Source organism: Colius striatus, chromosome 2, assembly GCF_028858725.1.
Source record: "Colius striatus isolate bColStr4 chromosome 2, bColStr4.1.hap1, whole genome shotgun sequence".
NCBI classification, from domain to species: Eukaryota; Metazoa; Chordata; class Aves; order Coliiformes; family Coliidae; genus Colius; species Colius striatus.
This window is the reverse complement of record NC_084760.1, coordinates 108,920,401-108,942,302: the sequence shown is the minus strand read 5'-3', so window position 1 is coordinate 108,942,302 and position 21,902 is coordinate 108,920,401. Positions and strand designations below refer to the sequence as shown.

The 21,902-nt window shown below is 41.1% G+C and overlaps 2 protein-coding genes across 5 annotated transcripts in view; one reads left to right on the top strand and one right to left on the bottom strand.

The window, feature by feature from the left end:
* Positions 1 to 1,094, bottom strand: part of LOC133624791 (WAS/WASL-interacting protein family member 3-like) — a 19,869-nt gene extending 18,775 nt beyond the window's left edge. For all 4 annotated transcript variants that reach the window (XR_009818104.1, XR_009818105.1, XM_061989029.1 and 1 more), the window contains exon 1: positions 573 to 1,094. Coding sequence is in view for 2 of the 4 variants with exons in the window: in XM_061989029.1 (XP_061845013.1) it covers positions 573 to 1,033 (461 nt within the window). In the remaining 2 variants the exon portion in view is untranslated. The remainder of the gene's footprint in view (positions 1 to 572) is intronic.
* On the top strand, positions 228 to 21,902 carry TMEM242 (transmembrane protein 242). The gene is made up of 4 exons (XM_061989031.1): positions 228 to 423; positions 2,381 to 2,481; positions 7,913 to 8,050; positions 20,352 to 21,902. Exons 1-4 carry the CDS (start codon positions 291 to 293, stop codon positions 20,448 to 20,450), a joined length of 471 nt encoding a protein of 156 aa, XP_061845015.1. The 5' UTR covers positions 228 to 290; the 3' UTR covers positions 20,451 to 21,902.

The following is a 21,902-nucleotide window of genomic DNA, read 5'->3' as shown; positions in this document are numbered from 1 at the left end:
GCTGCACCGGCCGAGGGAGCACCGCCAGCGCCCGAGGGCGTGCGCTCCCGAGCCGCGCCCGGCTGCCGCCGCCCGCCCGAGGCACCGCAGCGGGTCAGCGCGCCCCAGCTTCCCCACCCTCGCCAGGGAGCGACAGCGGCTGGCCAAACCCCTACGGTGACGAGCTCTCCCTGCCCGAGTACGCGACTGAGGAGCAAGGAGACGGACAGCTGCATGTGCCAGCCCCTCTCTGTTTCCTTCCGGGTTGCTGCCCGCAGCCGCCTCCTCCTCTTCCTCCCGCGGTTTGGGCCATGGGGGCTGCCGGCGGGGACGCCCAAGCCGGGGCAGCGGTGGCGGCTCCGCTGGATCCCGGGCGCGGGCAGCCCCTGGCCCGGGGGGGCAGGAGCCCTGCGGCGTCCCAGGACAAGCTCTTCTTAATTAAAGGTGCAGAAAGCCCTCCTCTTCTCTCCCGCCTTTGCCCACGCGGGTCAAGGACCAGCAAGCGCAGGAGCCCCGAGGCCGCCCCTGGCCGTGCCGCTTGACCCAGCCGGCCGAGGCAGCGGCCGGCGCTTGAGGAGAAGGCGTTTCCGTACCTCCTTGCTGTTGCCCAAGGTCTTGCTGCGCTCTCCCGGCTTCGGGCAGGAGCGGAAGCGTTTGGCTTTAGCCACGGCTTTTGAATGCAGCGAGGAAACCCCTGCGACACCGCCCGCCTTTTCCCTCCCCGCCGGAGGCGGCGGCGCCCGTCGCCCCTTAGCCACTTGACTCCGGCGCGGGGGCAGGACAACGGGGAGTTGCGGGCGCGATCCGGAGGGCTCGAAGTAGGTGGCCCAGCTCTGGGATAGGGGCGGCAGCCTGGAGCAAAAGCCGCTCGGGCTGAGGGGCTGACACCAGCGGGGCAGTTGAGATAGCTCGGGGCTGCGAGCGGCGGCGGGCTCGGACGCACCGGGGGGTTGCGAGGAGGAGCCATTACCAAAGAGGCGGCTCGAAACGGGTTACAGCTGCGGGTTCCTTCGAGCAAAGACTCCGTAGCAAAAGCAGCTGAGGCGAGCGACATCCCAGCCTCGTAGCACAGCGAGGTGCCGCGGCCACACGCACCGGCGGGCGCCGGGGGCTGCGGCCGGCCCGGCGGTCACCCGCCCGCGCAGCGCGCCGCGCCCCCTGGCGGAGCGGAGGCCGCCCGGCAGCTCCCGGCGAAGGAGGGGAGAGGGGGCCGCGGGCGCGGGGGTGCCCCCACAGGCACAAGGCAGCGAATAACGAATGGCTCTGGCAGCAGGCTGACGTAGGGACACTCATCTCTCTTGCCACACGCCTCCCCTACCCCTCGCAGTGCTTTCCTGCCACTCCCAAGGAGGCCGTGCATCGAGCAACTCCTCTTTGAGAAGTTAATTTAAACCCAGTTGTTTCAGAACGTGTTAATTTTAAAATGCAGGGGGCATACAAAGTTTGCACAGTGTGTGAGATCTTTCTGCTCCCAGGCAGAAGAGGCACTTTACAGATTTCGTTTACACAAGTACAGCAAACTTATTCATCACAATATTATGTGTTTTTTAAAGTGAGACATAAAATAAACATGTTTTGCTGCTTATTTCCTATTTAGGCCAGTTTTAAAATTACCTAACTGGTATTAGGAAAGGAAAAAGAGTCTGGGAATCAATAATTGCAAAGGAAGACTTTGTAACCCCTTGAAGTTTTTAAATTTTAACACAAACAAGATGTTTTGTACATTGCACTCAGTCTTTGTATCAAGCTTGGGCTGTTTTTGTCATGGCAAATGTGGGCAGGTATGGCTACATGTGCCTTTGATGCAAGAACTAGAAGAGATCAAGGGACGCTGAAAGAACTGAAAATTGGGGAATGCTTTCTGTCCTGATAGTGTCATTTTGTTTAAAATAGAGTATTATAACATAAAATGAAGAAAACTGAAAAACAAGTGTTGGTTATGGAACGATCTTCAGAGGAACTGGTGGATTTTCAGGTGGCCATTTGAAATAACAGATGATGCAACATACATAATCACAACTTTCTTTTGGGGAAGGGTGGGGTGTAGCCGTAGAATGAGGCTATTTTAGTAGCCTTCCGGAACGAGAGAGAAATTTCAAAGTACCTTGAAAAGGCAACCTAGGACTTGAATGATTTGTGTGCATAGGTGTAGCATAAAAATAGATACACTTGCCATTCATTTTCAAAGTTCTCTATTTAAAAATATTCTTTCTTGTTTCCTTGCTGCATTGAATGAATGTGAATAATGTAGACATCTGTGCCTTTCCCTCCAGCGTGTGCTGAGGGACCTTTATTTTTTCAGGTTCTGTTTTCAAAGCAGATTTGGTTTTGTGGTGTTGGGTTTTTTTCTCCCCTTAAGAAACAAAATCTTAACTTTTATTTCTTGAACTTTTCTTGGTAGGTGGACTTTTTCTAGGTACGGTTGCTACAGCAGGAATGATAGCAGGTTTTGGGACCACGCTTGCCATGACAAAAAAGAAGAACCCAGACTGGTTCAGTAAGGTTTGTTCCTTTTAAACTATTTTCCAATTACGACCTGCAGGAAATAAGGCTGCCTCAAATACTTCATAGAGATGTTGATATATATGGAATTTGTCTGTACCAGGTAGATAGAACACTAGACTTAGCTGAAGTCAATAGGCGTAGGATTAATTTAAAAATCAATTTGGAGTTGGCTAAATACTTTAGTACTTGAAATTCGATGAAATGCGTGAAGCTTACCCTGTTTGCTGGAATCTGACTGCTGCTATATAATGGGATATAACTGATGGTCTCTCTTGACTCTGTGATGTGAACACACTTCAGTCATGAGCCTGTATTGCCTCTGTGATCCAGTTCACTGTGCGGTCCCGCAGGGCTACAGCGAATCAGGAAGGAGAGTAACTGCAGTAAGGATGGGAATGAAGAGGTAGAAAGCCTGTAAGACATGGAATATGTAAGTGAATCATGTAGTCAAAATTTAATCTTTCCACTCCCTTCCCACTGTGCCAGGAGATTGGTAGGAGTGAGTAGTGGCTTGGTACTATGACATCTGATGGCCAAAAAGAATCTTATCTCATGCAGTCACTAACAGGATCCACCTGAACATTCTGAATAAAAACATGGAAAGCAAAGGAAGCAATTATAACATCTTGGTGTATTAACCTGAAATACATTAATTTGAACTATCTGGACATAAGGCAAAACTTATTCACTGGTATGGGCTGCCCAGGGTAGTGGAGTCACCATCCCTGGAGATATTTAAAAGATACATAGATGTGGCGCTGGAGGACATGGTTTAGAGGTGGGCTCGGCATAAGGTAGTAGTTAGACTTGATTATCTTAAAGGTCTTTTCCAACCAAAATTATTCTATGAAATACAGCATAATTAATTAAGAACACTGTTTTCCTCACTAATGCTTTGTTACTGCTAAAAATAGGCCCTTAAAGTGGATGTCTTGTCACCACTAAGCCCTTCAAATACTACACATACTACAGATGTTTTTAGAGGGTTGAAAACTCATCAGTTGTGCTTTTATTTTTAAAATGTCAATAAGAATGCCTATCAAAGTGAAAAAAGTTTCTTCCATTGCACTTTCTGTCAGAAGCTTTGTGTCTAATCGCTTATAATCTCCTTTTGTGGTCAAAGACCATGAGATCCTTTCTTTGCTGCCCTGTTTTCCTTTGTAGGCTGCTGTGGCATAACTCATCCATTTTCCTTTTCAGCAACAGTAAACACGGGTTTCCTTTTTGAAACAGATCAAGTAGAAAACTCCATGAGATGTTACTTTACAAGGTGTAGAAATACATTACAATAAGGAAGTTTTATCTCTTTTTTTATCTTCTTTTTGAAAAAAAAAAACCGACCCCGACCTTCTTTTTTCCCGAGCGTTACATTTTCTCCAGCTCACGCATGTTCTTGGCTGGCTGAGCTGTCCTGTCATCAGTGTGAAATTTATCAAGAGTGACATTACGTTGACATCTGGGAATATATATGCTGGAAATGGCACCAAGGGATATATACCATTTTGATTTTTGATGAAAAATTGTTTCTGCTACTGCCTGTGCAAATGAATCACAGGAGTTTGCTAGCAAAAACCCATGATTTCTGAGCCACTCAACTTACTACAAAATGTAGAAAGATGCCTTTTTGTCAAGGTACTCGTAGGTGAGCAATTTCAAAACTGAGGGCTAGACTTTGAGAATGGTTTAACTGTCTATAGAGGCTCTCTGAGGTACCAATGAGAGAAACAGTTTTGTAGCAGCACCTTTACTTAAGTTTATAGTTACCTACTGTGAGTCATTTCTAATAAAGCGTCATGTATAATAACAAAAGTGTAGCTATGAATAACTACAGATGATTGCACGTTTCTTACATTTTCAATGCCTAGATATTATTTTTATCCATGTTAAGGTGAGGCCATAGTTTGACAGGTACTTAAGCAAAAGTCAGCCTAGTGGTGTTGTTGAAGAAGGAATCCTACCAGCCCTTAATTTCTGGCAATTCATTCCTGCCCCAGTAAAGGCACCAACACTTCTGCTACTAGGTTAGTGAGATGATACTAGTTAATTCTACAGAGTTTTTTAATTTCCTGCATTAGTAGTCCAAATTAGTCTCCTGATCCCCTTCTCTGCATGACTGCAGTGACAGTGCTAGCAGAAGCGTGGGGGAAGGAATGAGAATTTCTGCTTAGTGTTGGAAAGAAATGTGGGACCCGTTATTTCAGCATCTTTGCTGTCTTGTGCCAGTTTTTGTGTCAGTGAAATGGTGGCATGCAAGTCAGGTAGAAAGAGGAAGCAGGCACAGTGCAGCCTGTGACAGATTTAAATAGTTTTATGGGAGAAGAAAACAGCAATTTACATGGGAAGCTGTAGCACCACAGCATCATGGCTTCATGACCCCATTCAGGCTTCCAGGAAGCAACAGTATGAGACCCTACTCTTGTAGAGTAGCATCAGTGTTACTGGCATGAGATAAAGCTGAGTTGCACCTACTGTACCTCCTCCACAGTAGCGAAGTAAAGTAAATGTAAGCATTTGTAGGACTGGTGTAGGACTGTGCCCCGAGTTGACTTTAAACTGAGATTACATAATCCTGTTTCAAGATGAACCACTGCAGAGACCTTCAGTTAAGAAATGATTCAAGAGTGGGTGTTAAAATTAAATGCTCAGATGCAGCAGCCTCCTTGTGGCAAGTGACCAGTTTTACCAGCATTTATCCAAGTGTTTAATTTTACAATAGGATATGTAATACAAAACAGGGAACACACTGAACACAATCAACCAAAACAGTTGAACGCACCATTTATTTTAGGCTCTGCTTCCTTTCAGATGCACTAATATCCACAAAGGGACAGTTACAGGATTGGGGCCTGTGTCTGAAATAAACAATGCCATTTCTCCTTCTCCCACTTCCTGCTTATATCCTCTAGAAAAAAAAATAAAGAAGATGTGAAGCATATTTTTTGGTAACCAAATCAGCTAATTCTGTCCTGTACTTTCCTGGCCTGGTGTTTAGAAAGACTCAGACAAGTATTGTTGATTAGCTTATTTTTTAAATTAAAGAGTTGCTTTATAAAAAATATATAGGAGCAGTAATGAAGAGAAAACAGCAGACTAATAAGCCTTGGAATAAAACTCAGTTCTCTTGAAATAAATGTTCTTCTGTTGGATGCCACTGTTGTCTTTTTACATTGTTTACTGTTTCATTAATCGTTCTTTTCATGCTCTGAACAGCATATCTCATAATCATATAACAAACTCTGTTGTTTACAAAAGTCCTTATATGTGTACTTAATGTGCCAGAGAATCAGCCTGTGGCTGAACTCTGACTGTTGTCAGTAAAACCAGATCAATTGTTACCATTTACTACTATTTTTTTTTCTGGGGCAATCAGGCATTTAAATAGCATTCAGATGAGGTTTGTGGGTTTTTCTTTATCAGGAATTTTCAGATAATGCCTCCTATTTAAAGATTCAGTGTAGAGGATATTTTTGTGCATTCATTTCTCATCTTGCAAGTGGGAGAAATTTTTCTGCGTGTTGCTGTATATGGGTAGACTACAGAAGTGAGAAAAATGTCAGAAATGATCCATCAGCACTTTAAATTTGTTCAAAGCAGTCTCTACTGTGAGAGTTACGAAAGTTCATTAACTGTGGTAAGGAAATAATAGGACCGAGTATAATAGCGTGACTGGAGATGTCTGTTGTTTGTGTCCATATGCGTGTGTGCATATACACACATGCTTACAGAGCATTGTTTTCTTAATGGTTTCCACTTTGGGATGTCCAAATCAGAATAAATAAGGATCAAGATACTTTTTCCTTGTGCCTTTTGCAAAAGCGTATTTGTCCTTGCGTAACTGTGCCCGCAGCTAAATCCTAAGGAAAAGTGTTAATGCTGAGGATCATTTTAACATTTCAGTAAATAAAAAGCTGACCAAATATGATAGTGGTAGACACTACACCTATCTAATGATATCAGAGAGGAAAGAGAACTAATTTTTTAAAAGCTAATTTAAAACAAATGAAAGTCTTTTCAGAACAGGAGTAAGAAAGATATTTTTCCCACTTTTTGTGTTGAATAGAAAAATGCAACTCTTTGGCACATTTTGGAGGAATTTTTTTGATACTTCTTTTGATACTCCTTTTGGATACTTTTCTGCAGGTTAATTTTGCTTTTCAGTATTTTTAGACTATAAATGAGATCATCTTTATGGAATATATTTGTACACATAACTCTCATTTCTGTTTACCTCTGAGCAATATTTTTTCTTTCTCCCAAGATACCTATTAAGTAAGTAGCACTGTTCAGTTGGGTAAGGACCATAGATGCCAGCCTTTAGCAATTACCATCTGAAACCATGTTTCCGTGTGAAGAATTGAACAGTGATCCTTTGGGGACAAAGGCCAAACGTTCTTGCTGACGTTTACCACTGTGAGCAAGAGGATTATATCTGTCTCGCTGCTGTTGTGGGCTGCTCAGATTGGAGCTGCCCTATCCCAAATATACACAGTAAAAAGGTGGGCGTTGTGAGATGGGGGTGACTGGCTGACAGTGAATGTGTGGTGTGAATTGTTTGATGTCAGCTGGTGTGTGGCTTATGCCCTTGATAGCTGCATTTATATGCTGTGACAGAGGAGGTTTCATCATGGCTGAGGCTCCGTTCTTGGCCTGAGGTGGTTTTTCTGAGTGAGAAGAGTTTTGTGTTTTCAGGATGTGTCTCATGGCAGACTCTTAGCCAGCAGTATCTTAGCAAGTGGTTAAAACCACCTACTCTCGTTTCTGACAAAAAATGAGAAGTATGGAGACTGCATTTTCTGTGTTGCCACTTGGTGAACTCTGCAGGGGGATGGGTTCTGTATTGTCATTTGCTCTGTACAAAACTTTCGTTGTTTCCAGATCTCCTTCAGAGTTGTATTCCCTAAAAATCAGTCTCTCGGTCACTATTACACCCTCTCTGTGTCCAGCTGAAATCTGTGCATTCTTACAGTTTCCTAATCTGCTGTTTCAGCAGAGCAGATGAAGACCTGCAGGCAGGCCTCCCAACCCGTGCCCCACAAGAAAAAAAACCCAAATCAGTGACATACAGTGATCATGTTCTCATATCACTGGTATAAAGGGCTTGTGGCTGGTTTAAAATCAGTTTTGTATTGTGACTGTTGGGGTAACTGAGTATCAGATTATCTTTCCCATGTAACATTTGACTTCAGCTTTTCTGGGTAATAAAAATCAACTCCAGGTGGTACTGGCAACTTTGAAAGCCACTCCTGGTGGGAAGGCAGCTTGTCCATCCCTTTGCTTGGCATTTTGAGTCTGCTGGCAGCTGTAACAGTTTCTGTAGCCACACCAGTACAGCTGGCAAGTCAGGAAAAAAGCTAAGTTAACTTTTTGAGTTTGCATTTTTTGCCAATAATTGTTTGCTTTGTCTTGATTGCTTTATTTTTGCTTCTAGGGGATTACTGCCACAGCTGCATTACCAGAGAGTGGTTCGTCACTGGCCTTACGAGCCCTGGGATGGGGCTCACTCTTCGCATGGTGCGGAGTTGGATTGCTCAGTTTTGCCATCTGGAAGGCTCTGGGTGTGCACAGTGTGAGTAGCAAGAATGATGCCCTCAAATACTATATTTTTCCTTGGCTTATGCATCTTGGGATGGCATCTCTGTACTCCTTCAGTCTCGGTGTACACCTTAGTTCACCACAGGTAGAGTGACTAACCAGAGTGTGTGCACATGTGGAAGGCATCACGGGATGCTGGGGGAGGAGACAGTTTTGAGGGAGGAACAGTTTTGTCTTGCTTATGCTTATTTATACAGATGTTTCAGGTTCTTCAAAAATAGAAAATATTCTAATTAGAGACTAAAATAGGTGCTGCAAACTTTCTGTATCCTTTGCTTTTTGAACGGAAGGCTACCCTGTGAATCCTGTCTTTATGGTAATCCGTTTATTTGTCCAAGTTCTATTTTTTTTGCATCAGGACACTAGGGACCTAAGAAAAACTGAGAGGAAAGCAGCTTGCTTTCCAGTGCATTTCTGGAAGGAGACAGAAGACAGTTTCATCTGTAATAGAATGGTGGTCTGTGACATGGCTCATCAAGGCAGAGAGACTCAGGAAGCATCTGTATGTTGCAAAAGGCTAAGGCTATCTTTAGTAAATTGTCTGTGTTCCACTGTTTCACAGTGCAGAACATGAACACTAAAGTTAATGTAAGCATTTTTGTTTGCCCCTAGTAATGAGCTGTGACTTAAGAGTCCCCTGCAGCTGTAAGTTTGACAGAACTGTCTGCATCCTCTTTAGAACTTGTAATGAATGGACTTCCTCTACTTGCTGTGGCAAATTAGTTATACATTCAGCAAAGCATCTCCCAAAAATAAAAAAGATACTGCTTCATCCCAGTACTGTTCTCATTTATATCTTTATTCAAGTTCTCACTCCTGTCTACTCTGCTGATGCATCCTGTAGGTCATGATTTGGGTCCCAATATACAGCACTATGCAGTCCCTTATTTTTTTGTTTCCAATGGGAGCCAGTAAAATAAGGAAGGCAGAACACCAAAAAAGCACGGCAGGATGTAGGAGGCAGCTACAATGCATTTTATTTAAGCTCGAGTCCCTTTGTGAGGCTGTAGTGGAATGGCAGAGAAGGGCGAGGAAGAGTGGGAGTACCAGTTCATACTCTCTGCATGCTGAGCTACAACAGTCTGCTCACTTTACTCTCAGTTATATCTTCAGCCAAAAGGATTTGTTTCACACCATGGTGATGACTCTTATTTTCGTTCCATCAGAGTACTTGAGGTCCAGCTGAAGGACAGCAGACTCTGTCTCAAGTCTTCAATTTAACTGTTTCTCAGCTTAATTTTCACTTCCTTGAGAAGTACTGGCCTCGACCTGCAGTGCCTGATTTCCCTGTGAGGCTGCTCTTCTTGAGACTGCCTGACAGGGAGCATCCACATAAGCTTGAGATGGCCAAGCCCCAGAGATGTCAGAGACTGATGGGTGCTTCTGGTTACTTAACAGCAGTGGCTCTCGTGTCAGAAGCATACAGAACACTGCAGGACATTTCAGAGACTGATTGAGCATTCCTAGTCAGGAAGCTGCAGCTTATTCCATGCTGTGTTGTGTTAACACTGAAAAAGAGATGGGGGGAAACTGTAAGAGGCTCTTGCAAATGCCTGTTGGTATTGGTTGCTTTTGTGGAGTGCTTACATTCCACTGTAGTGAATGGTGAGAACTGGAAGCATTGAAGGAAGCAAATTTCTGTCAAGAGACTGTGTCTGCACCTGATTTTTTAAAAGCTCTCTGCTCTCCACTGACATATTTATTGCATTCACTATAGACTTTTAAATTCCCATCACAGAAAGGAAACACATACCGTAGTGCTGCTCATTATCACAGAGTTGAAAATTAGCAATTCGTAGATCTCCTGTCATGTGTTTGTTTTTACTGTGTTACATCTGTTCAGATCAAATATATGTATTTTAAAATTGCTGGAAGTACAAAAGCAGAAGTATGTTAAAAATGAAATATTCTGACCAAAAATGAAATATTCTGACCAAAGAGGTTCAGTAGCATAAAAAAAATGTAGAATAAGTTATTTATAATTTTTTATTTTTAAGAATATATATTAGGTGCATATGTTGTGTCTGATAATTATCATTAGATGGCCATAAAAATAAAGTAACTGTTATTTGTGGCAAGATATTTATTGAAGTCATCATTCAGCAAAAGAAAGTTTCTTTCTCTATAAGCTGTTCAGACCATGGGAAACACCATAGATTTTTACACCAAGCTCAACATTTTCAAATTAACATTTTCATTTCAGTTAAACAGTTTAAAAAGAGGCTCTTTTTTTACCTGAATAAAAATACTCCGGGCCTCCCAACTCGCGGCCGGGAGCGCTCCGCCGCACCGCAGCGACACCTGCTGGCTCCGGCGGGAACAGCGGCGCGGGGCGGGCGCCGGAGGTAAAAAGCTGGTTTTGCTTGTCAGAGTGACGGAATCAACCGGTTTAATCGACTTACAGCATCTTATAAACAAGCAGTGCGGCAGAGACAAGGGGTGCTGCTGTAAGTTAGAGCCCCGAAGAGTGGTTTGGCTTGGTGCCGTTGCTGTGGTCTGTAGTGTTCGGGGATGCGTTTCCTGTGAACATGATTTATCACGGGACAGTGAGTGACTGATAAAAATATGTATTGCTCTAAGCTTTGTGACTTAAGTTATGTTGTCATCCTTTACAAAGCCAGAGATGAAATGAGACCAAAGCAGCACAGTGTTTCCTTGATGAGTTATAATGGCTGTAATTAATCCGTGTCTGTCATTCTGAGCCAGCATTGAGATTGCTCAGCAGTTGGTGGTGTAGAGGGAAACTGAAGCCACAGTTGAGGGTACCTCTTCCTTACACCTTCTGAGACAGCCTGCATTTACTGTAGAAGCAAGTTCTTGCTAGGATGTGTTCCAGATACAAAACTGATGCACCAGCTTTGGTGATACTAGATTTTTATTTAATCTTTGTGGTTTATCGGTTCTTAAAACAGGGGTGTGACAATGCCTCCTTCCAGCTTTTAAATAGCTTTGTTGTTAAAGGTAGCTCCCTGTGGCTTTACAGTCTGCTGCTTTTTGTGCTAGCATGAAAACCCAGGGCTGATAGTAAGTATCTGGTCTTTATATCTTGGTCAGGAATATAAAAGATTTTACAGTGTCTCAAGTTGGGCTGTTAATATCCTCTGACTGTAGTTACCACTGTTGTAATCTGAGGACAGGCTGGTAAGTAAAGAACCCTACTAAATTCTAGTCAAGTCTTACTCCTAAACAGAGAAGTGATGGATCAGTGAAGACTTAGTTTGATAATGGTTCAAGTTCTATTTTGCAATAGTGTAAAAGAGAAATCTTCATTTTCAGAACCTAGGAGATGGCAGTTATTGGGTATTACATTGTACCTTTTGTAGAAAACTGTCAGTAACAGTCAGACTTCTTTAACTTGCTTCTTGCGGTTTCTTGGGAAAATGTTTCAGGTCAGTCCACTTTTGATTACCTCTGGGCATAGAAGCTGTGTCTGTATTAGCAAGTACCATCGAGCAGCAGCATTGGGGCAGTGAAGCAACCAGGGGCTAAGGATTTGACATCTACAACCATCCCGGTTGTGGGTGGTTTTTTTTAGTTTAGACTGACTCTGTTCTTGCCTCATGGCTCAAATGCCTATTTGCAGTTGAAGTATGTTATGTGTGCTCCTACAATGCTTCTTCAGTTTTGTGTCCCCCAAAGAAACCCAGTTAATGCATTTTGAGACTGCTCAGCAGTACAGAAACTCTAGTGAGTGTGGTCAACTAGGAGATTTGCTTCTGAGGAGCACTCCTAATCTGAACCCAGAGCTCATCCAGATACACCCACAGCCTTCCCCTCTGAGGCACTTGATAAAATAGAAGGACATGTGCAGTGTTAAACACAAGCTTAATAATTGACATCTGGCTTGAAACAAAGTGGCACCACCTTTTATAATGAGTATATTTGCTATTTAACGTCTCCCCTGGCATTACCTTACAGGGTTTTGAGCTTGCAATCTCAGAACCCTGTAGCAAGGGGTGCGATGTGCAGTGGGTTGGCTGCTTTCTGATACACAATATAGAGGTATTTAAATAAATTTAGTAGGAAAAAAATGGGTTTGGCCAATTTCTCATTTAAATTTTTTTAAAGTTGAAGAGTAGTTGAAACACCTTTTTTCAAAATTCTCCATCCGAATTGCCCAATAAAGTTTTAAATTGTCAGTTGAAAAAGAAATGGTATTTCACTCAATAAAAACATTAAAAGCTGAACAAAATCAAAATTATTGTAATACCCACTGTTGTTACAGTTGACCTAAACAAGTATTTTCATGGAAGATTCCAAAAAATTAAACCTGCCTTATTTTATTTACCTGTTCTACAAGTGGTGTGATCCACCACTCCTTTTTGTTGCTTGAAAAAATGTTTGTGTCACAATTTTCTATAAATTACAGTTGAGTTGTAAACCCTTGTTTTAAATAAGCAGATTTTGTATTTTTCATTAAACTTGCAGCTATTAAATACTTGACAGGTATTAAAACATATCTATGAATGCCTGATTTCTTTTTTTCTTTATGTTTTTTTAACTGTTAGTGATTATGAGCTGCCTTCTAAACGCGGAACAATACCCTCAGCCCTTGTAGATTGAAGCATACAGCAATTAACAAACAAAATAAATTATGCTTTAAAAGGCCTTTTGCTATTCATGCCCTTAATAAATTAGGTTTTATTTCCTCAGAAATAAAAGCATTCTTTCTCCCACAGGAAAAAGGCTGGGATGATTTGTCTGTAGATTTGTGAGATTCTGATTGTTGCTTCCACATCTGTTCTATGAAAGCTGGGAAAACAGTAAGAGGAATTGCCTAGCAATTTGTGACTAATATTGTTATAAAATATTAGTTTATCATTTTTATGGTGGCTGCTAATGAAATATCCTTATTTTCATTGACCTTAACCTTTAAAATATTAACGGTCTAAAACAATTGTACAGCTGTAAAGAGACAACTAAAACGATTAAAAGCAATTCAGTGAATATACGCTTGCTGTGGTTTTGTCGGTAAGGACATTTTGTAGGCGGGATGCTTTTCTCTAGGGGGAACCTAACCTCTAAATCACCATTTTAAGCATAAAAATAATAACATCCCCTGTTTATTTTGAGAGATATTTGATATAATTTTATGACAGTATAGTCATAAGTACAGTATAAATACAAAGGACTATTGGCTTTAAGGATGGATTAATTTAAAAAATAATATGAGAACATGGAGACATAGTCCTCAAAAATTATTGGGTTTGACATCTGTAAATAGTACATAGATAGTAAACAGATTTATAGATCACAGCCAAGTATAGGCATATTGCAGTGGCTGAAATTTTTATGCAACTTCATACATGAACAAACGTTAGTATAAAAGCAGCATATCTCATAGAGTCATTCTAGAGTCATGCCTAAAGCTCATTTGTAGTTTTTAGTTTTTAATTAGTTGTGTTTAACCCTCACCTAAGTGTTACTCATAGTTTCTATTCATTATCATGTTTATGTTTGATTGCATAATAAAAATGTATCTTTTCCTTTCTATTTCATCATCATATTTTTCAATAGAAATCAATGTGCCCATTTTTTTTAATATTGTTTTATTTCCTCAGTACTTATTGCAGTTCATGCTCTTAGAAAGAAGGTGGAGTACTAGTACAAGGTAGCACTTCCTCCTCCTGTTTATTCAGGGTTTTGCTGTACTGCTTATATTGATTGGTTAGTTTGGTGTGGAGAAGACTTGTCTTCCACACATATGTAGTGCTAGTAATTTACCAAGAAGGGGGGAAAAAATTAAGCAACCAGTGAACTTCACTGTATATTTGATAAGGCAGAATGCATATTCAAGGAAGGAGATCATCATTTTCCTACTGGAAAGCTGCTACATGTGCTTTATGAATAGAGAGAGCTGTAAGTAACTGTTTCGGGAATATGGGAAAAGTGTAACTGTCTTGAGGAATTACTCTGCTGTGTCTTGGGAGAAACTTGTAGCTGTTAGCTGCCACCAATCTGTTAAGAAGCTAGAAAGAATAAACCATGCTCAGCCTGTGATCTGAAATTGACTCTGTGGAGCTGTTCCACGTTGTCCTAAGTGGACGAGTGGGTTGACCACTTCTCAGCTGCACATAGCTGTGAACTAAATGTGTATAACTAAAACCTGAATGAAAGCAAAGCTCGTAGGTTCGAATTATTCTTACCTTATCTTGGTCCCATGAAATCTTCCTGTGCTTTAAGTGGTATGGCCATGCTTGTCTTACCCCTCTGTGGTCCAAGGCCCCAGCTGCTCTGCTTGCCCAGAGGCTCCCAGTCGTCCCTGCCTGGCTCTGGATGTCACATTGGCAGAGAGGTTTCCTGTGTGTAATCCAGCCTCAGTCTTGGTGTCACAGCTTATGCATCAGTGTAAAGTTTTGCTTTTGTGCTGACTCTTTTCCAGTCATGGATCTTGTGGGTGATATTGTGAATTCCTGGAGGAAAAAAATTACACAGATTGCCCTTTTTAGGAACTGCTTGTATGCAGACAATTCATGTTTTTAATTCAATTCAGAAATCCAAATGATTGCACAGGAGAGCTTATAAAGTTGGGACGTTCATCCTGAGATTTTGGGTCTGTCAACCAACTTGCTTTATACATTCAGATATTTAACTAATTTAAATTTTAAATGAATATTAAGTTCTCAAATTACCCAGGGTGACTAAGGAGCAATGACTAATACACCCTAATAGACTAATCATGTGGATGTCCTTTCCAGGCATCCAGATTTGAAAGTAAGATTCTGCAGAAATAAATGGCGTGTTCCTAGTGATTTCAAAAGTGTTTCACTCCATTATTCTGCATGGCATGAAAGCGCTTTCCAGCAAGATGGTATCATCCCAGCTTTGTACCATTCCAGTTATTTTGTAGCCTGATGTAGCATCACTGAAATCAGTGAGAACAGGCTTGAGAACGAGAAGCTGCTTTGAGATATCAGATACTACAAAAACTTGTCAGTTTATTTCAGAAAGATCAACATGGAAATGTGTAAAAATTTAAAGAGTACTGCTGTATCTCTGATCTTAAGGGAGTTACTTTTTTTTTTGCAGATTGTGGTTTACAAAATTACGGTCATGGTGTATGTAAAGTAATAGCTGTTGTTCCCATTGGTCTTAGCTATTCACTTCTAGGTTTGGGTTGGCTTGGCTTTTTTTTTTTTTTGTATGCAAAATGATCTAGCCTTAAACTACAACAGTTTTGTTTTCTTTAGGCTTTTCTAGAGTAATGGCATCTTCTTCCTTTCCTAATACTTTTAGGCTACTAGTTAACAATCCCAGTTTTGGGAACTGAGTGACATTGACAGAGAAATGAAACCAGATAAAAGCAGGGCTAGTAAAAACACGTTTGCAATGCAGACCAGCTGTCTTCCCATTTGTGAAATGCTTTATGAATGGGTAGCAGGGCTGCTGCACACTTGGAAAAGTAACATAAGGAAAGTATTTCATGTGTTTTATCTCTTCGTATGACCCAGTCATTGCAAAAGACACAGCCTGACCCTTGTGACTTGACAGTTCTCAGTAGTTCACCAGTAATTTGAGAGGGAATGTGTAGTAGCCGTGAGAGGCTGTGACAGCTTCATTTTAAACAGTGACGGTCCTCTCCCCCTCTCCCTGTAAAGTTCACTTAGGTTATTTTCATGTCACTTTTTCTTTTAAAAAAGCACAGGACATGTTTTACCCAATTACATGGGATTTACAGGGATAAGTTTCTGGGAAAATACGTCTGTGTTTGTTTAGACATTGTAAATGGCCCTCTGATTTCAAAGAGTATTCAACACTGCGTAAGGTTAAGCATGTGTGTAAGTCTCCACGGGACTGGGGGGTTATTATGAGCTCTTGACTTCTCTAGATGGTTTAACAAAATTCTGCTGCTGCTTTTCTCTATGCAAGCCTGAAACGCTGGAATCAGCAAACAGGCTGTGAACAGTGTATTATGACAGTACAGCGTAAGATAATTAAATATTAGGATGAATACTGCCAGGATTGACCCTCTGAGGGCTGTTTTCATAGACCAGTAGTTCTGAATAATCCAAACATTCATAACACCTTTGCCAATGAGGAGTAAGAGCTAAGAATACAAACCAGGGCTGTATTCTCCACGCTTGTTTTGGAGGCCAGCGTGCAAACCAGCACAGGGTGACCTGCAGCAAGTGCCCCATTTTACGCCGAGTCAGAGAATCGCCGTCAGGCAGCAGACTGTCTGCACTGCTTATCAAGTGCGGTAAGAGCTCAGCGCTCACCGTTTTCTACAAATAACTTGCTATTTCTGTATGTGGACCTTGGTAATCGTTTGCTAACAAGGGCAACAGCAATCATTTTACATTTTAACATTTGGGAAAAGGTGGCAAGAACGAGCCTCTCTGATGCTTTTAAATCCAGGGCAGCCTGTCTCATCTTCATGCCTTTGTGCTATGGCAGGTGGCGGAGGAGAACACAGGGCACATACATACAGTATTCTGCTGCCAGTCGATATTCCAGTTCAGGGCATCTAACCTCATTTCACTTGGAAGCTAATGTAAGCAGTTCTGGCTGGTATGAGTACTAAAATAGGAAACTAATAATTCCTAGAATCTGGGTTGGCCTATTATGAATGTCAGACGTTAAAGAGAACATTTCTTTGTAAAACTTTCATTCTAGGATTCAAATAGACTCTTTTAGCCCCTCTTCCATTCATTTTAATATGAACGGCCACATAAGTGCTCTCAGTAATAGTGCTATCCCAATTTTTGCGTGACATTCTGTCAACGATGTACATTAAAAAGAGATTATTAAATGGAAGATGCTTTTAGGTCCCCATATTTTTGCCACCTGAGGCAGGATCATTAGGTTAAGATAAGAAAATAACAGTGATCTGTAGCTATTACGGATTATTTAATGCTGTAAGGTAGATGATACCCTTTTAGAAAGAAGCCTGACAGTCAGAGGTGGAACAGTTACTGTAATTTATTTGGCAGGAAAAAACAGCGTCAAGCATTGCAATATCTGTGATAAAAAAAAAATCAAATTCACTGGAGTGAAATTCACTTCAGACAGTTGCCTCTAGGAATGGAGCATGCTGGAATGTTAAATCAAGAAGTGTGTTACAAACGGTTCATGTATTACTAGATTCAGAAGCAGCAGCTGAGAGAGTGGTCTGTGATACCGAAGGCAGCAGAAAGAGGTAAAATACATACAGCTTTTAGTGCTTGGTTTACTGCGCTATTAATTGAAGACATTATCACAGTTGAACTGAGTACCCCCGTGTCAGTGTGGCTGACAATAATAAAGAGGCAACCATTTCAGTGAATTATTTCAAAACATTCCAGAACTTAGCAAATAGCACATTAGGTTTCGTAATTAAATTCATGCCTTTTGGTTTGGGACCACTGGCACGTGTATTATGGAATCTGGAGGAAATACAGGAGAAGATTTCCAGGAAGTGAGAGGGGAGAAAAGACCTCCCAAATGTCATATATAAAAAGAAAAGGCAAGGCAAGAAACTGATTCCTGATTTCAGTATTTTCCTCATTGGGAAGTGTGCTCTGAGAGCTAAAGCAGCTGAAGACGTGGTCTTAATTCTTGTACCTCAAGAGTGCAGTATTAATAGAGCATAAAGCTAGATTCATCATCTTCACAAGAAGCTTACCATGCTTTAGGAGGTGACTGGACACTCTTAAGCCCAGTTCCTGAAAGGACAGCTAATTTGCATGTTTAGTGAACAAACGTTGCCTTCACTACAAGGATTCTCTGAGGTTGCAAAGGGCCTGGTCTGATACTGTCAACCAAATGCAAGCAAGAACGACCCTGAGGCAAGTGTGAGTTACTTTGGAGACCAAATATAATCCAAAATGTATAAATATATTAAATAGAACTTGGCCAGTTAAGGCACAGGATATTGAGCTGATAGTCTGACTGAAAAAAGATCACAGCCTAAAATTTGAGAAGAGAACAGTTCATAAGCAGGCAGATACTATCACTGGGAGAGGAGGGATAGGAACTTCAGGATGTGTTTTCCATGGGTATTTATGTGTGTATACACTGGTGAATAGATATTTTTCAAAGTCTTCTCTGTGCTTTTAGACAGCGTGGCAAGTGAGCTTTAGAGGAGCTCTGAACGCAGGGAGGACAGTGGCTAAGATCTGGAAGTACATTCAGGGTCACAAGAAGCAGAAATGTGGAAATGAGGGAAGATGTTATCAGTGGAACAGAAGAGAAAGGGGAGAGACATTAGAAGTCCAAATCAAAGAAGTCCAGCTCTCATGAAATACTGTACTGCACTTTCTTACTGGGAGGAGAGAGACGGGGAGAATAACCTTGTGTGGCTAGTACTAATTATGTTGCTTAATGATTCTTAGTGACAACTCAAAAACTGTTGTGGAGAGAAATAATAGCATGTGGTATCTTGTTCAGTTGTACAGAAATGAAAACTTCTAGTAACAGCTAGTAGCTGTGACATTTGTACCATGAAGAAATTGGCCTCATTTAGACATACTGTGAAGACATTATGTATTCATGAGGCCAGTCGCTGTAGGTAATGTCCTTAAATAGCTGACAACCTAAAGTGTAACACTGATCAGCTGGCGTTACAATTTATTAAAATAGCTCACTGTCCAGGAATCTGAAAGGAAAAAAAGTTTGTGGAGAGTATTGAACATAGTTGAAGCTGTTAATTGCAGTGAAAAAACTGTTTTTGTGCAGAGGGGGGCCTTCTGCAAAGGGCATAGACGCTGGCGAGCAAGGAAGAGGTAAATGAGACTTAGGGTCTGGCAACACTTGGAAAGTGGTTTTGCAAATAAGCATAAAAATATGAGAAGAGGAGGCTGAGGACATTTCTCAGAGAGTCTTAAAAGACAGAACGTTGAATATTTCAGATTTGCTCCACACTTTAAGGAAGAATTGCAAGGAACTTTGTTGCTTTTACCTGCAGAACATAAATTAGCGTTCTGAGGAGAGAAAAATCTGAATTTTCTAAAATCTACAGCTGCTAGTGGTGTTCTAGTGCTTTCCAAATCAATACTTTTTTTCTTTGGGAAGAGAGCTTTAGTGTTTTATTTCCCTGACAAGACTGCTTTTTGTGTTCGAGGGTTAGGGTTCAGCATCTAAGGCATTAGAAGGTTCTTGTTAGAGTTGAAGTAGTTTTCTGAATGGCTCCCGCACCCATCATCCTCTTTTTGGAGGCTTTATATAATTGTTTTTAGTTTTCCTTTGGTTTTGTGTGTCTTCAGTGGGGTAACAGAGGTGTGCTGTAGGGCTTATGAATGTACATCAGGTTAGAATCTGACCATTCCTGTGTTACCAAACACCTAGGTAATACTTAGAGTGAGATGAAGGCGCAGAAGAGTTGATTCACTCTTTAGAAGGTAAAAAACATTAAGGAAAGCAAATACTTTCCTCACATCAGAGAACTGGGGTGGCTTAGTTACAGAGGACTGGAAAAAACCAGCTAGAGCAAGGCACCTAAAGCACTCCCTACTGTAAATACTCATATTTAATTGTCAGCAATTGTTTACTGTAATTTTGGTTGTTCCCTTATCTCAGCCTTGATACTGATGCTTATTACTCTTGGAAATACTACCTGTCTAGGAGAGCTTTTCACTTTTCAAAAAAGAAGCAAAGATACTAGTTTTGGAACAATTGTTGGTGATTGATTGCCAAGTGTCGTGGTTATGATGTGACAGCCATTTCTGGTAAGGGGGAAGGGACTGTAGAGATGACTTCTGTAAGTAGTTGCTCAAAACTCTCCCCAGCTCTGAGCCAGACCCACTGCTGGGGCTGAGCCAATTAAACGCCTCCATGATCACTTTTTGAGAAGAAGCCGAAAGAGGAGGCTTCTTCTTCCTTCTTCTTCCTGTTTCTTCCTTCTTCTGTCCCTTCTTCTTGCAGGTGGAGGAGTAGGAACAGTGAAAGGAACAGTGAAAGAAACACTGACTCCTAGGTCAGTGAGGAAAGAGAGGAGGAGGTGTGCTGGAGCAGACTCCCCTGCATTCTGTGGAGAGAACCGGTGAAGCTGAGACTTATTTTCATTTCTTTAAAGACCCCGCATCGGCGGTAGAGATTCATTTTGATATATACATAAATATACAGTAGTGAGTCATTCAGGCAAGCGGTCTAAATTAAGCATGCAGGTGTGGTACTTTAGAAGAGGATACTGTTATGAGTCCCTTCATACTTTTTTCACTTTCTTAATTGAACCAATGTAATCAGATTTTATGTTCTCTTTAAAGTCTTTGTACCTCTTTTACACCTCAGTCCGTGGTGCTACTTATTTTGCTGCTTATAAACAGTTAACTGATTTTGGGTTTTAATCTCTTTTATAGATGAAAGAATTCCAAACTAAAATGCAGTCAATGTTTCCAGCAATTCCTAAAAATAACGAGTCCACTGTTGAATGGGAAGACTTACTTAAATCCAAGTGAAAGACTCAGAGCCATTTGGAGACATCTCTTTCAGCAAGAGCAGGAGTGGAAGTAGCAGAAGTGCCCCATCTGAAAAACAGAGAAGAAAATTCAGACTGAGCAAGTTACTGACTGAGTTCACTGAACCCAGAGATGCCAGTTAAAATCTAGCAGTAAGGGAATTAAAAACAAAGCACAACAATTTCTATTGCACTTTTCAGTGTGCTTGGTATAGTTGATTCGTGAGGAAATGATACCTCCAAGGTAAGTTGGATCGAACTTGAAAAAAAGACTTTTATGAAGACTTAAAGAAGAACCTGATCCTCAGTAGTAAATACAAGGACAAACCCCCAATAAACTCTCATCCTATCCTGCATCTTAAGAGGAATTTTAGGAGATTTCTCTAGGTAACAAGGAACGGTACTTTCAGTGACATTTACACATCCCATTAGGAACATAACATCAAGTCAATCATGACAGATATGTTATTAAACCTGAAGGTAAAGCATACAGTGCACTTCTCTAAAAGTAAAGAAGACATTTACATTTACAACAGAGAAAATGTCTAAACCAAATTGAGTTTGTATGTCTGAAGGGAACATTTAAAACATCCAGTGACCTACTGAGCACGTCTGTAGAGCACCAGAAGAGATCTCTACGAAGTACACTGTTTTCTCATTACTGGCTTTTTTTATTGGATACCACAATAGTGAATCTAATTAGTTTGCATAAAAGTCTCTACTAGATTTGTATAACAATTTAAGTCATAAGTGAAAAAGGTTTATAACAGACACCCAGTCTGCCCTACACAAATATTTTCAGCTGAGAAAGTGTATGGGCAAGGCCAGTGGGGTTTTTTGTGGGTTTTTTCAGTGTTCCTTTGGCTTTTCTACCAGGAGAAACAATGTGGCATTTTTCACACTGCTGTAATCTCTTGAAGTGTGGGTGTAAGCTAGGAAGAATAATGTGTTACTTGAACACTGTGTTTGCAGAACTGTAGATCTGTAAAAATGCAGAAATTTAAAAAAAAAAGCTATCAGTGAACAATCCTTTGTTGGATGCTCAGTTATCAGGTTTGGGGTTTTTTTATTAATTGCATGCAGTTCAATTAGTCAGTTGTCAGTTTTAATAAAGTCATCTTAAAATCTGTCTGTTGTGATTAAGTCTTTATATTCCTGGGAAAGAATATGAAAAAGCTTTAAATGTCAGATGAATAATAGAGAAGTATGGTTTTCCTGTGAAACATGACAGCACTAAAATAATATCTTTAAAGAACTGAAGTGTAATAGCTGACATCTTTTGCATAGCTTGATTCTTGTAATGCAATATTAAATAAATTGTGGTGAATACTGCCATCATACGCACATGAAAGATGGTACTGTTTTCATATTTCTCTTAGTTTGTGTGCATGGTGATACCTGTATTGCCTCTGCTTATGCATGTTAGTGCTGAGGTACCAAGTTTAACAAGTAG

What these genes read in the sequence shown, in the direction of transcription:
- TMEM242 (XM_061989031.1), top strand. Translation starts at nt 291, where the DNA reads ATGGGGGCTGCCGGCGGGGACGCCCAAGCCGGGGCAGCGGTGGCGGCT. An exon ending in CAAGCTCTTCTTAATTAAAG is followed by an intron (nt 424 to 2,380) that starts GTGCAGAAAGCC and finishes TTTTCTTGGTAG; the next exon opens with GTGGACTTTTTCTAGGTACG. An exon ending in AGGCTCTGGGTGTGCACAGT is followed by an intron (nt 8,051 to 20,351) that starts GTGAGTAGCAAG and finishes TCTCTTTTATAG; the next exon opens with ATGAAAGAATTCCAAACTAA.